The sequence below is a fragment of the Nyctereutes procyonoides genome, unplaced genomic scaffold, assembly GCF_905146905.1.
Source record: "Nyctereutes procyonoides isolate TBG_1078 unplaced genomic scaffold, NYPRO_anot_genome, whole genome shotgun sequence".
NCBI classification, from domain to species: Eukaryota; Metazoa; Chordata; class Mammalia; order Carnivora; family Canidae; genus Nyctereutes; species Nyctereutes procyonoides.
The window spans coordinates 67,505,906-67,518,727 of record NW_026575142.1 but is presented as its reverse complement, the minus strand read 5'-3'; the positions used below and the strand labels follow the sequence as shown (position 1 = coordinate 67,518,727).

General features: G+C 41.2%; 1 protein-coding gene across 4 annotated transcripts in view; it reads right to left on the bottom strand.

Annotated features, from left to right (window-relative positions):
* The window catches only part of FNDC3B (fibronectin type III domain containing 3B), a 337,868-nt gene that overhangs the window by 227,621 nt on the left and 97,425 nt on the right, over positions 1-12,822 (bottom strand). For all 4 annotated transcript variants that reach the window (XM_055307872.1, XM_055307873.1, XM_055307871.1 and 1 more), the window contains one exon: positions 12,398-12,473. In XM_055307872.1, the coding sequence (XP_055163847.1) occupies positions 12,398-12,473 (76 nt within the window). The remainder of the gene's footprint in view (positions 1-12,397; positions 12,474-12,822) is intronic.

The window sequence follows — 12,822 nt, the reverse complement described above, 5'->3', positions numbered from 1 at the left end:
TTCATAACTCCATGATCCCTAATACACATAATGTTACATTCATTAAATTTAAAAATATTCCTAAGATATCTTTGCCAATCATATTTATTCTCAGTATGCGGGAATGGAGGCGCAAAGAAACAGGAATTCCTGATAAAATGGCAATTGATTTAGAAGAGGTAAACTTGAAAGACTATTTACAAACAGATCCTCTGAAAATAGAGTCCCTGACTCAGACATCAGTTCATTAAAATTCTAGAAGAGGAAGGGGGAAAAAAAATTTCAGACCAAGAAAAAAATTCTATCTTTGAGCTTATGACTAAAGAATTTGAGCCAATTCTTTCTTAGTTTTCTGCATTCACATGCACTTTTTCCCCCCTTTTGTTCATTTTGTGACCAGAATGTATCTCAAGTGTTCTCTCTTTTGTTTAAGGGCATTACTTTTGTAAATCCCATTTCCTTCCAAGGGACCCCTCACCTCGACAATCTCCTGCTTCACCTCAGCTGTTCTTAAAGCCTGGTCTCAGAACCCAGAACATCAGTATCGCCTGGGGAACTTCTTAGAAATGCAAATTATCAGTACAACCACCACCACCACCACCACCCCAAACCTAAATCAAAAACCCAGGGGGTGGAACCAGCAATCTGTATTTTAACAAGCCCTCCATGCTCAAGTTCTTGGTAATTATCAGCATCTGACACCAGATAGAATACCCTGGATTCAGATATGCTGTGGGGACCACCTGAGTCTAATGCCAAGATGTTTCCTGGGTACTTACATCCTTTCCAACATACCAGGCAAAATCTAGAATGAAGGAAACAAAAGAGGGAAGCAACCATGCCAGCCCAATTCTTTCATACATAGAAAGAGGCTAAAAGCAGCTTCTGCGAGCACCAAATTGTAAAATGGTTCTTTTCCATCTCACTTTTCAAATCCATCCACCCCGCACAATCTTATGTGTTCTAATCAACTCTGAATTGTATTAGTTTACAACAGAATAGGTGAACAAATAATTGTGTTTACATCTAAATAAAAGTAAAACAAATCTGTACTCTGCAAGAGGAATGACCTCAACTTCCTCTTTTGATGACCCTTGTTTAAATACTTACAGAAGTGTATAACAAAAACTAAAGAGCAATTTTAATAAGTAAATGAATGCAAGATAAAAGATCTTTAAGCACTTAGAAAAAATGCAAAACCATCCAAAGAACACTAACCTGAATGAAATGGACAGACACAGATATGCAGCACCTGCAGTGTGATGTACTAGGAAATGCATGGCCTAGGGGTTTAAACTAGCCTGAGGATTAGGGGAACCAGAGATTCTCAATCTCCACGGCATATTAGAATCAATGGTGAAACTTTTCAAAACTATAATCGCCCAGGCCTTACCCTTCTATGATCTACAATTTCCTAAAAACTAGCCTAAAGATCAACTGCCTATTTTTTTTTTAAGTTCCCTAGGTAGTCTGATGTGCAAAATTTGCAAACCACTATGTTAATACAACAGGCTTTAAAACTGTAAAATAAATAAATTTAAGTTTAAAATATTAATAAAATTCTGACATGTCAGAGATGTTATCTTAAGCATATGATGTAGGAACTAGGTCACTCAAAATGTGAATGCTTGACCAACAGAATAAATACCATCTTGATCGTGAAGAATAAATTAACCAGGGGTGCCTGGGTGGCTCAGTCAGTTAAGTGCCTTCAGCTCAGGTTGTGATCTCAGGGTCCTGGAATGGAGCTGGAGGGCTGGCATCAGGCTCCCTGCTCATCGAGGAGTCCTGCTCCTCACTCTTTCACTCTCCCTCTCTCAAATAAATAATTTTTAAAAAAAGGACTAAATTAACCAAATTAACTCAGATCTTCATTTCTAATTGATAGGATAACAGTCATGCTTGAGCTATTATTTTCTTAACATTCTGTGACTATTTCATGCTTACACTCAAAGACAATTTAAGTACAGGGATGCCTGAGTGGCTGAGTCGGTTAAGGGTCCAACTCAGATTGGATGGTGAGATGGAGCCCTGCAGCAGGCCCCCTGCTGGGCATGGAGCCCACTTAAGATACTCTCTCTCTCTCTCTCTCTCTCTCTCTCTCTCTCTCTCTCTCTCTCTCTCTGCCCTCTCTCCCTGTCCCTCCCCCAAAAAAAGACAACTTAAGTATAAAGGTTGATTATACTACCAGCAAAGATTGTTCTTCCTCAACAAGAGGAGACAAATTCTAGTTGTGCCAAAGTACTCGTTTCACCCACACTGTTTCTCTGCTGGTCCAACAGCCACAGAAAATTGACACTGCTCATCTAGTGAACCACCCCCACCCAACAGATGTTAAAAGATCCAATCCCGGATAACCAAAATAATCCAATCCTGGACAACTGTTAAAGACTTGGCACTTCAAGAAAAGAACAAGCAAACCAGAGTTTAATAGGACATTTACATAAGCTAAGTGTATATATCCACTTTAATGAGAACTGCAAAACAAAACAGAATTCATATAGTCAGTCCTCTCACAGAATAACACTTTCAATCAAAAATACACTACGAATGAGGCGCCTGGGTGGCTCAGTCGGTTAAGCCTCCAACTCTTGGGTTTTGGCTCAGGTCATCTCAGGATTGTGAGATGGAGCCCTGCATCAGGCTCCACACTCAGTGTGGGGTCTGCTTGAGATTCCCTTTCTTCCTCCCTCTCTCTAAAATAAATAAATGTTTTTTAAAAAATAGAAATTACCATTTGCTAGTAATTGGAAGCTTTTAAAATTAAGTAAAAATGTGGAGATTCCTATAGCTAGAAAGTTACCACAAAACTGGTGTTAATTCTGGCTCTATAATGTAAAGTGTCCATAAAGGTATCGTATTTAAAGTATGAAATGCTTCCATTTTAACTCAAGATACAGGAAGACTTGAAGAGTTGAAAAAAACTTAACTTTTCTCTCCAAACTGTAAAGGGAGTGTCAGGGAGGGGAGAGGAGGTTACACGGAACCATGTAAGAAATGTAGGTATATTCAGAGAACCCCAAACCAAGCATCATTAAGGAAAGGCACTGATGTGGGTTAATTCTGGGGCCAGCTTTTAGATGGTCCCAGAAAGAAGCATTAAAACATACTCCCCTTTTACCAAGCTGTCTTCACATCCTCAAAAATAGTCTGCAAAATGACTTTCGACTCACTGAAAACTGCCTCAGAGAAGCAATAGCCAAGTTGACAAGCAGAAAAAAAGTATTTACTTTTTTTTTAAACTTTTGTTCATCCTATTGCTTATCCAATGAGGATGGAGTACAACATGTTCACTATTAAAGGACAAAAATTTTTCTAAAAGACCAGATTCCTCCTATCTTAGAATGTACAATTCACTTAGTACCCATTGCTCACTCCCTCTCTTCAGTGTGTCTCCCGTTGGCCAGCAAGTCATGATCACCTCCTAAGCACCTCTGATTTCTGTTCCCATTTCTACACACCCGCCACCCACCCCCACCCTCACCCCAGCTCCCCTGGCTAACCCTCCCCCTCCCCCATCTCACCTCCCCCCCAATCCCTCCCATCACACTGGTGGTAGAGAAAAATTACTCCATTTAATTCAGTAACCAGACTCCTTTACAATTTAAAGTGTGCTCTATTCCTGGGTCTGACACATAGTTTGAGGGTGTACTACCACAGACAAATACAGTAATTGTTAACTGCATAAAAACATTTAAAACATTAATGAGTAATCTACACAAAAATATTTTCTAATAATACAAAAGATAAAGTTGGTCTTTTACTATTAAACAGCCTTAAAATATTTTCTAAGATATTCTCAGCCTACTCTTCACAAAAGGAAAAAAATTCTAAGAATGAATAATCATCCCCTCACACTTTTACAGGTAAGCAGATCTAACCCATATAATGGACTTCTTCAGAACTGCTCTGTGATTTTTGAAAAAACTCTTACCTGCATTCATTGTCCTAATTTGAAAAACTGAGAGTAAATATAATTAAGTAGGACAACAAGCAAAAAGAAAAAAGAACCTCTGTGAAGTAACTCTGAATTTTTCCATCATTTTGACATGAATTTTTAGCAATTCATTAGTGACTTTCCTTTATTCTGGATGCCTAGTAGGTGCTGGATAGGCACTGAGATAGGAAGATCACTAGGTCTGACCCCTACCCTGAAGAACCTTGTCTCTAAGGAGCACCTTATGGTCTTCCTTAAAGACACTTCCAATGCTTTCCATTTCAAGTTGTAGGAGTAAAAATACAGAAAGAAGAAAGACCCCAAAGACTACAAGCTATGAAATGTGGCAGACAAATGACATAATGGGACACTGATGCCTTTTCTTAAAGATCTGCGACATTTAAGGAACTCCAAGCAGTGGCACCTTCAGAAATGACATTTTAACCATTGTTCAACAATCCGAAAGGCAAAAGGGCACCCAAGCTAAATTCTCATTACATAATTTTTGAATGTGTTATTTTGAAGCATTACAAGAATGTGAAGACATCTAAAAAAAAAAAAAAAAATCCTAGCCAATCCCCTTACACAGGCTTTCCTGGAATGCTTTAAAAATGACAGGTAACAAAAATGAAGTCATTCCAGGTCTGGCCATAATGGGGACGGAGGGCCTAACAACAGCTCCTACCTATTGGAACTTACAATGACTCTAAAACTTTCTACACAATATATCATTTAATCCTTAGGGTAACCCTTCAAGATCCATAATGTCATTCCACTTCTACAGATAAAGAAACAGAGGTGTAGAGAAGTAACTAATTTTGTGATATACGAGTAAGATGCAAGAAGTTTCTAAACCAGGTCACCTTACTCCAAAACCCACAAAGATCTTACCCATACACCTTACAGCCCCTCAGTACTGCCTAACAGCAGGATGCACAAATGAAGATTAAAAGTAGTAGGAGAGTAGTATGAAATGTGGATCTTCTGCTGGCTCAGTGGAGCATGTGACTCTTGATCTGAGGGGGTCTTGAGTTCAAGCCCCACAATGGGAGTGGAGCCTACTTAAAAAGTAATTTAAAAAAAATAAAAATAGTGTGGAATTTAATCAAAACGTAGAAGGCAAGGCACACCCAGAGTCACAGCTTTATAGGCCTGTCTGAATATGGCCACTCAGGCGCGTTGTGAGAGCTAACTACTTATTACCCCAAAGAAAAGCAGCATCTGAAGCTTGACCTACAACAGAGCTTAGTGTAAATGTCTGGAACAGTGGGTCCATGGTTTTATCCACAACCTGCATCTGAACAATCTATACAATCCCATACATCTTTATCAAAAACATTTGATCTGCTGCAATCACCATCAACCTCATGAAAGCAAGCCTGGGATATGCAGGCAATACAATAGAGGTCAGGCCTTCCACTGATTTCCATGAGTCCAATGACCAAGCCATTGCCTACAATTTATCATGACCTCTCCCTAGTACAGAATAACCAGCAAAGCTGTGTACATTACTAGATAATGGTGATGATGACGGCAATGAAGGCTCTTACGATGATAGGTATTAGCATTATCCCCCCTTTATGAAAGAAAATGGAGACTAAGAGGTTAAGCATTCACTAGCGAACAACCAGGAGTCATACTACATAGCACTGACTCTTGAAACATCATCCTCATAATTTCTAACTCAAATCACTAAGACCAAAGTCTGACGACATAGTATTGGGTGAAGGTTTTGAATTCATTATGTAAATACAAGAACAGATATAAACCGTCAAGTTAACTGTCAAGGGCAGAAGGAGAAGGGCAGAAAGCAGCAGACACACTGGGTACCTCCCTTGAGAGGGACTTTACACCTCCTGGGAAGCAACATCATTGGCCCTGATGTAACCCAGCCTCATGACATTACTCAATCCCAGCATGACAGCTGCATGTGTGATCACAGACCTTCCTCCCAGCCCTTCCATAAACTGGACTTTCTGCTCTAGGCCATTCACTACTTACCAGCTCTTGTGGAGACCATGCTCCTGGTCAACTTCTAGTTGCTCAGCACCAAGCTATGGTCTCAAAGAGGCCTGTCAGGTCCACCTCCAGAATACCTATTCGCAACAAATGGCTGTACATGTCTATGTAGTAACAGAAAAGCCAAATCATCCCATTCAAAAGAGAGCTCTCAAACAATTCAGAGGTCAGGTATACTCCAAAATGCTAAAAGTGACCTGTGACCCAGTATTACACATACACAGACGCCTTGCCCTGAAGCTAGCATTTAAGAGCAAGAAGATGAACTGGCAAATGGAGAGGAATTCAGTCTTCCTCAAAACTTAGACTCTCCCACCTTAGAACCTCACTGGAGGACTGTGAGCTCACTCTCACCAAATACAGTTCTGGATCAATCAGAAAGACAGGCAGGACACTGGGGGCTAGCCTGGGCAATTCTAAAAGATTTTCGAGGGAGGCCTACCTCTTCACAATAACATTTCAGATTAGCAATCACTCACAAACCGCCCTCCTCCACCACTGCAAAATTAGTGAGTCTCCCAGGGAGTTTCTTGCATAGCCAAAGAACCCCTCAAAATCCTAGTCTTGTAATAAGAACAAAATTTTCCACTTATAATGCATTCTACAAATATAGGCAAATAACAATTACGTGTTCAATGCAATGAAAGTTTGCGAAGATTCCGAGGCAGCTAAGGCACTCACACTTCACCTTCAAATCACTAAATATTTTTGTTGAGAAACTTGTTTGCAGATGTAAGCCAAGGTGAGGGTTCAATCAACCTTAGAAGACAGACTTCATTTACCACAGGTCTTCTCCCTACGTCCTAAGCCACTGAAACAAGAATTTCTTATTTATATGCAGAGTCTGCTTTAAAGGAGTGGATCATATAGAAGCTCTGCTTGTGAAATTATAGTCTACCTCAGCTTGTAAACCCTCGCCCGGACACCATTCATGTCATTTCTCGGTACACAAAGCAAGAGACGAGAGTTCCCCAGGACCTGTCATAAAATTCTCAGCAAGAATGACAGGTCAGTGTTTTAATGTGCCAAACAAGTCTAATAAATGCACTTAAAGTACCAAATAAGGGAATGGGAGTGGGGGGAGTAACATTAAAGTCCCCGTGGCAGTCTGGGTGCTGAATCATACAAAGAGGGGAGGGGGGGATGGGAGACAAACGAAGAGATTCAGAAATGTGGAATGGCTCTCAATGGTGTCATTCACAGAGTCCCTGAGCAGAGCGTGGTCTTCATCAATGATACGGTTCCCACACTCAGTGGGGCAGGAGGAGAATCAGCCGCAGAGCTGAAGAAGGCCCGCAGAGAATAAGGCCGGGGGCGGGGGGGGCCCACACTCTAACGGCGGCCCAGCTACAGCCCAGCTACAGCCGTGTCAGGGCTTCACACATTCTGCTGGCCTTTCAAGGACTCAATCCACTCAATACAAGCCAGCAGAGTAAACCCCATCTATAAAAGGTGTCTACACTATTGTGGGCAAAACACACCAGCAATTAGGTATCCTTAAATAGAAGTCTTTATTAAAAATAATGGTGCTTCCCAAGCACTTTACTTTGTTTTCTCTTCTATCACCATGACATCCACTGCTTTTCTTCAGGCTCACAGTTTTGTATAGAAGTCTTCAAACAGGAATTAAAACATACACACACACACACACACAAATTGCAGTTTTAATATTGGGTCAACATGAAAGTATTTTAGATTCTAAACATGCTTCTCCAAAGGACACTGATTAGCTTCAATGATCCAATGTTTTTGAAATGTGGAAGTTCTTCTATGGAGACTTTAGAGACCGTGAAAAGTATTGACCTAATAAACATCTTTAAGCTCCCAGCACAATAATAAGATTTAAAAGCAAAAAAAAAAAAAAAAAAAAAAAAAATCACAACTGATGGGATGCCAGAGTCAGTCAAGGATCTGGTTAGCAACTATCAAGAGGCTGCGGGGCTGGGTGGGAGGGTGAGGATGCTCTGTCACGACCCGGTTCACAGTGTAATTCAAGAGCTCCAGAAAGGTCCACGCATAACCGGCCTGCTCTATACAATGCCACCTCCACCTGTCCTCCGGGAATGCAGAAGTCGAAATGAACGGAGTGGTCTAAGAGGGCTTCTGGAGGAGACAGACCTGGAGCCCTAAAGGAAGTGTGCTATTTGTTTTGGCTGAAGGATTTTACAGGGAACAGAGAAATGGCCCAGATAAAAAGATGGCATGTGTGGACAGGAAGGAAGGCTGTGTTGCCAGCACCTCAGCCCAGACAAGGATACGAAAATAATGGGAGAGACCCGCAGCTGCCCTCTATTAATTCCTGAATTTAAGCAAAGGCAAGAATTCATATTGATTGCTAAGATTCTTTTTTTCCCCCTAACAATTGGCTCTTTATACTTTCATCTGGCCTAGGAAAGAAAAATCTTTTGTCTAGGATGCCATAGGTACAGGGCTGCCTCCAAGTGAGAATAAACTATGACCTTCTGTGGCCCCCTCAAGACCTATGATTCATGTTTCGTGGAAAATATTGAGAAATATTCCATTAGAAATGAATCTGCTTTCACAGCATATTGTATGTTTCCTGTGTTTTTCTTCCTTCATTATCACCAAGGACATTTTCATGAAAACAAAATCTTGTTTTTCCCCCCAGAGTAACCATATTCTTTATACTAATTTGAATTTCCAAACTGCCTCTTCATGGCATCACAATGAGTTTCTGGTGTCTTGCTGGTGACGTCATAAATGTCCTACAGAGAACATTACTAGGCTAACAAATTCAACTACGAGTAAAGAGGGTTGACCTCAAATGGTGTCATTTCAAAGTCTCCAGGAAGGCCCAGCACCCAACTTGGCTCCCTGCCCCTAACTGGCCCTCTCCCCACCCCCAGCAGCAATCCCTAACCTGCTGAAATAGCAGTGTGGCAATAGCAAACCTATTAAACTGACAGTTTCAACCATGGTATAAGCAATGGTTAGGACTTCCAAATTTCCAGAAAGGCAACTTGGAACTACCACTCCTCCCATCCCCACCTGCTGGCTGGTGCTGAAAGAGCACAACTAGGGCTCCACTCACTTAACTTTAATCTCTAGTACAATGCAAATGCTTCTTTCAGAAAGTTCCCGTTACAATATGATTCAATTTCAGATCTTTTCCTGATCGGTTTCTTAAAGGTAGGCAAGAAGACTGCCTTCCACATTACCAGCCCTCTCCCACTCTACCCTGCCTCTTCCGGCAGCTGGAGCTGGAAGCCCCACCTGGACACTCAGCCCACCCCAATGTTGGGCCCAGTCCTAACTTCGGGCAGAAATAACTTAAGGAACTCTAAATCAGTACTCCTGTGTCACACTGTCTGCTCTTAGTCCTGGGAACAGGACATCTGTCTCCTCCCAAAGACCCAGCCTCTACCATACGCTTTTGCTCTGCAAACCATCTCTCCTTCATCTTTGGCCATCTGAGTTCTCCCTCCTGCTGCTATCCTGCCCAGAATCCTCTTATTGCAGGAATAGGAACCAGGACCCCACCTCGCTCTTGTCACATGCCCAAGACAACGGAGCCCTACTGCTGGAGTCCCCTGATGTAAAGGCACAGGGCCACACAATAAAGAGCTCGTGCCCTCCAGTCAGACAAACCAGGAATGAAAACTGAACCCCACCTCTTCTAACGCTGTGAACTCAGGCGAGTGGATTAGCCTCCGCAGGCCTCAGCCTCCTGTTTAGGTGTCATACCCATTGAGGGAATACAGAGCACAGCATAAGAGCCAAATATTAGCAACGACAGGGATATTAATAATGGTGAAAGGATAAGACGTCACAATTTATACTGGAATTTACAAACTTATTGCCTATTCCCACATTCTAGGTTGACCGGCTCTACCACCTGGAATGAGCATTCCCCAACTCACACTGGAACTCACAAGAAGGCTTATTTTAGGCTGGAGGCCGGCGGAGGTGCTCAACGACCGCCTGTTATGCAATGGTGACAGTCCATGGGCCTTGGAGACTCCAGGTTCCTTCCAGCTCCCGCAGTTCATCTTGTCGCCCCAGGGCTTCTCAAGCCCTAGCAAACCAATTAGTCCCCCGTCCTAGGCCCTGGCATCTATCCTGTGTCATTTCAAGTGATCGGGCCAGGTACCACGATGCCCCAAGTGAAGATAACCATAGTATCTGGGTGTTCAGAAGAGAACAAAGGATAGGAAGGCTGGGGACGCCAAAGATAAATGGCTCCACAATTCTGCTTTAGTCAAAGGCATTTCTGAAATCCCTGGAAGGGGGTGTTAATGTCACTTATCTCAAAGTATCATCATGAATAAATACAAAGCTCTATTGTGAACACGGTGATATACTTGCAACATTCCCCGCAGAGTACACCAGTTACTGACATGAACCAAAAAAAAAAAAAAAAAAAAGTGGGAGAGAGGCTAACCTGATGAACACACGCACACAACAATAAAAGCAGGCAGCATAAGGAGTGGATTTCATATATGTAGATCTATTCAGCAATTTGCTTTTATGGATTCTATTACACACACTTGGTTGTAGAGGAACACAGTCTACCTGCCAATTAATTCATGGGGCTCCGCTGTTAACCAGGATCAAGCTCAAATGCTTTCCTACTGAGCTGAAAGTACCAGGTTCATTCTACATAGGTGCAAAGACTTTTTTTTTCTAGCAGGATTTTTTTTTTTTTACTTTAAATTAGAATTTAAAAGTGGATTTTGAGGTTTTATTTGTTGCCAATATCTATTTATTATAAAACGACAAGTAGGTAGATTTTATATCCCATACTATTTTAAAATATCTATTTCCTTTCTTCTTTTACCTGAAGTTTCTCTGTATGATTCATCATGAAAGCCTAGTTTCAGGTTTTAAATGACTCAGAACACCAAAAATCAATTTCAGGAACATAATGGTCAGAGAAATGCAGTCAGTAAAAATCATTAATAAAATGGTTAAGCCATTTCAGATTATCAAACTGCAGTCAGAATTCATTAGGCATGAATTCTTGAAAACACACTCCTTTCTCCAAAAGTAAAAGTTTTCCTAAATTTTGTTCTTATAGGTACAAAAACAAGTAGCACAACTACAAAGCGGCATGCTCTGCTATTAAAGCAGGAGAAAAATCATCTTTTTCCATGCTGCTCATTATGGGAAACTAAATCTAAAGGGCATTTTCGTCCATTCATTTATGTATTGGTGAGCGAGTCCAGTAATTAAAAATAAGGCCTCTGATCAAATTCTTGACCAATCGATAACCTAGTATCAAACTCTATTACATGCCAGTTTGCCATTTGCCCTATAATCCCAATCACTGCCAGAAAGAGCGGCCACGAACAGTGCCCTCCAACACAGCAGTGTACACAGGCTGTGGACTGAGCTTCTTATGGTTCAACACCTAAGTCACTTCTTCCTACAGTGAACTACAGAGAGGAGGCACTGTACATACAACTAGAGACTGAGATGCCCTAGCAGTCGTACTGAAAGAACTAAACCCAAGGAATGTCACCTACACCTGGAACTTACTTAGATGACAAGATTCTGGATTCAAAGCTGAGGCTGTAATGGAAAAAGACATTTAGAGAATGTGTAAGGGAATATTTTGCAAATGGAGGGACATGAATTATTAGGGACTGAAGGTGGACGATGGTGGGTAGCTTCCTAAAATGACCCCCAGTGATTCCCACCTGCCAATGTCCCCACACTGTGCAAATTCCCTTTCTTGAGTGGGCTGGACCTAGTACCGCCCCCTTGCCCTCCAGTTGCTGCCCCGATGAAGCCCGCTGTCTCATGCAGAAGCCACTTAGCCTGGAACTAAGGGAAGCTTCTTGCCGACAGCCCACAAAAACCGAAATCCTACCAACAAACTCCATCAAGCAAGCCTGGAAACAGACGGACCCATTCATGCCTTACAAAGATGACAGCTCTAACCCCCACCTGGATTTCGGCATCTTGAGAGGCACAGGGCCGTGGGACACAGCAAATTCCTGACCCACAAAAACTGTGGGATAATTCATGTTGTTATTTTAAGCCACTAAATTTTGGAATAATCTGTTAACCAGTAACAAATAACAGACACTTAGAGATTTTTACCTCGAAAATCATCAACTAGTTGGCATCCCAATATATACTTGAAACCTTGAACTAGCTTGAAAAAGTTCCTGTTCTCAGCTGAAAATTTCAAGTCTTTCAAAATCTCATTTTCCAAATTCCATAACTTATTAAAAGACACTACAAGCTTTCCGAGGTTAAATTAACTCACTGAGAAGTCAACAGAATACTAGAGGCATTTCACTTTGTCCCTCATATATCATAAGCCTACATTAACATTGAGACCCTATTTTACAGAAAAATTTAAGTTTCTGAAAATCCAAGATAGATTTTACTTCCGGAAAAAAACACACAGACACAAAGAAAAACTTTACTTCCTTAAAACAATAAATAAAAGAGGAGCTCCTTTGATTGGAAGGCTGACAAGAATTTCCTTACCTTGAATGCACTGAAGTGTTCCATCCTCCGCTCTTATTGTAAATGTCTCACCTGGATTAACTTGAACGAGAATGACCTGCACAGAAAAACATTAATTTCAATTTAATACTAGAGCATCTGGGGTTTCTCTTCAACGGTTTTATTACTTGAATTTATGTAGTAGACAGGAAGTATGTGGCACAGAATCCTGTATAAACACACGACTTAGGCTAGGTCTTAGACCTGGTTCAAATGTGAAGGGGTAAGTACATGCATTTGAACTTAGCTAAACTGAATTCTCCTGTGTTGGTTACGATGCAGTAAACCTAAAAAACTCCATTTTGTTTTCTTTCACACAATTCCTTTTTTTCTTTCACTAATGTAGAAACAACAAATCAAGAAGAGAAGTAGACCAGAAACTCTAAGGACAGAAGCTTAGGACAAAG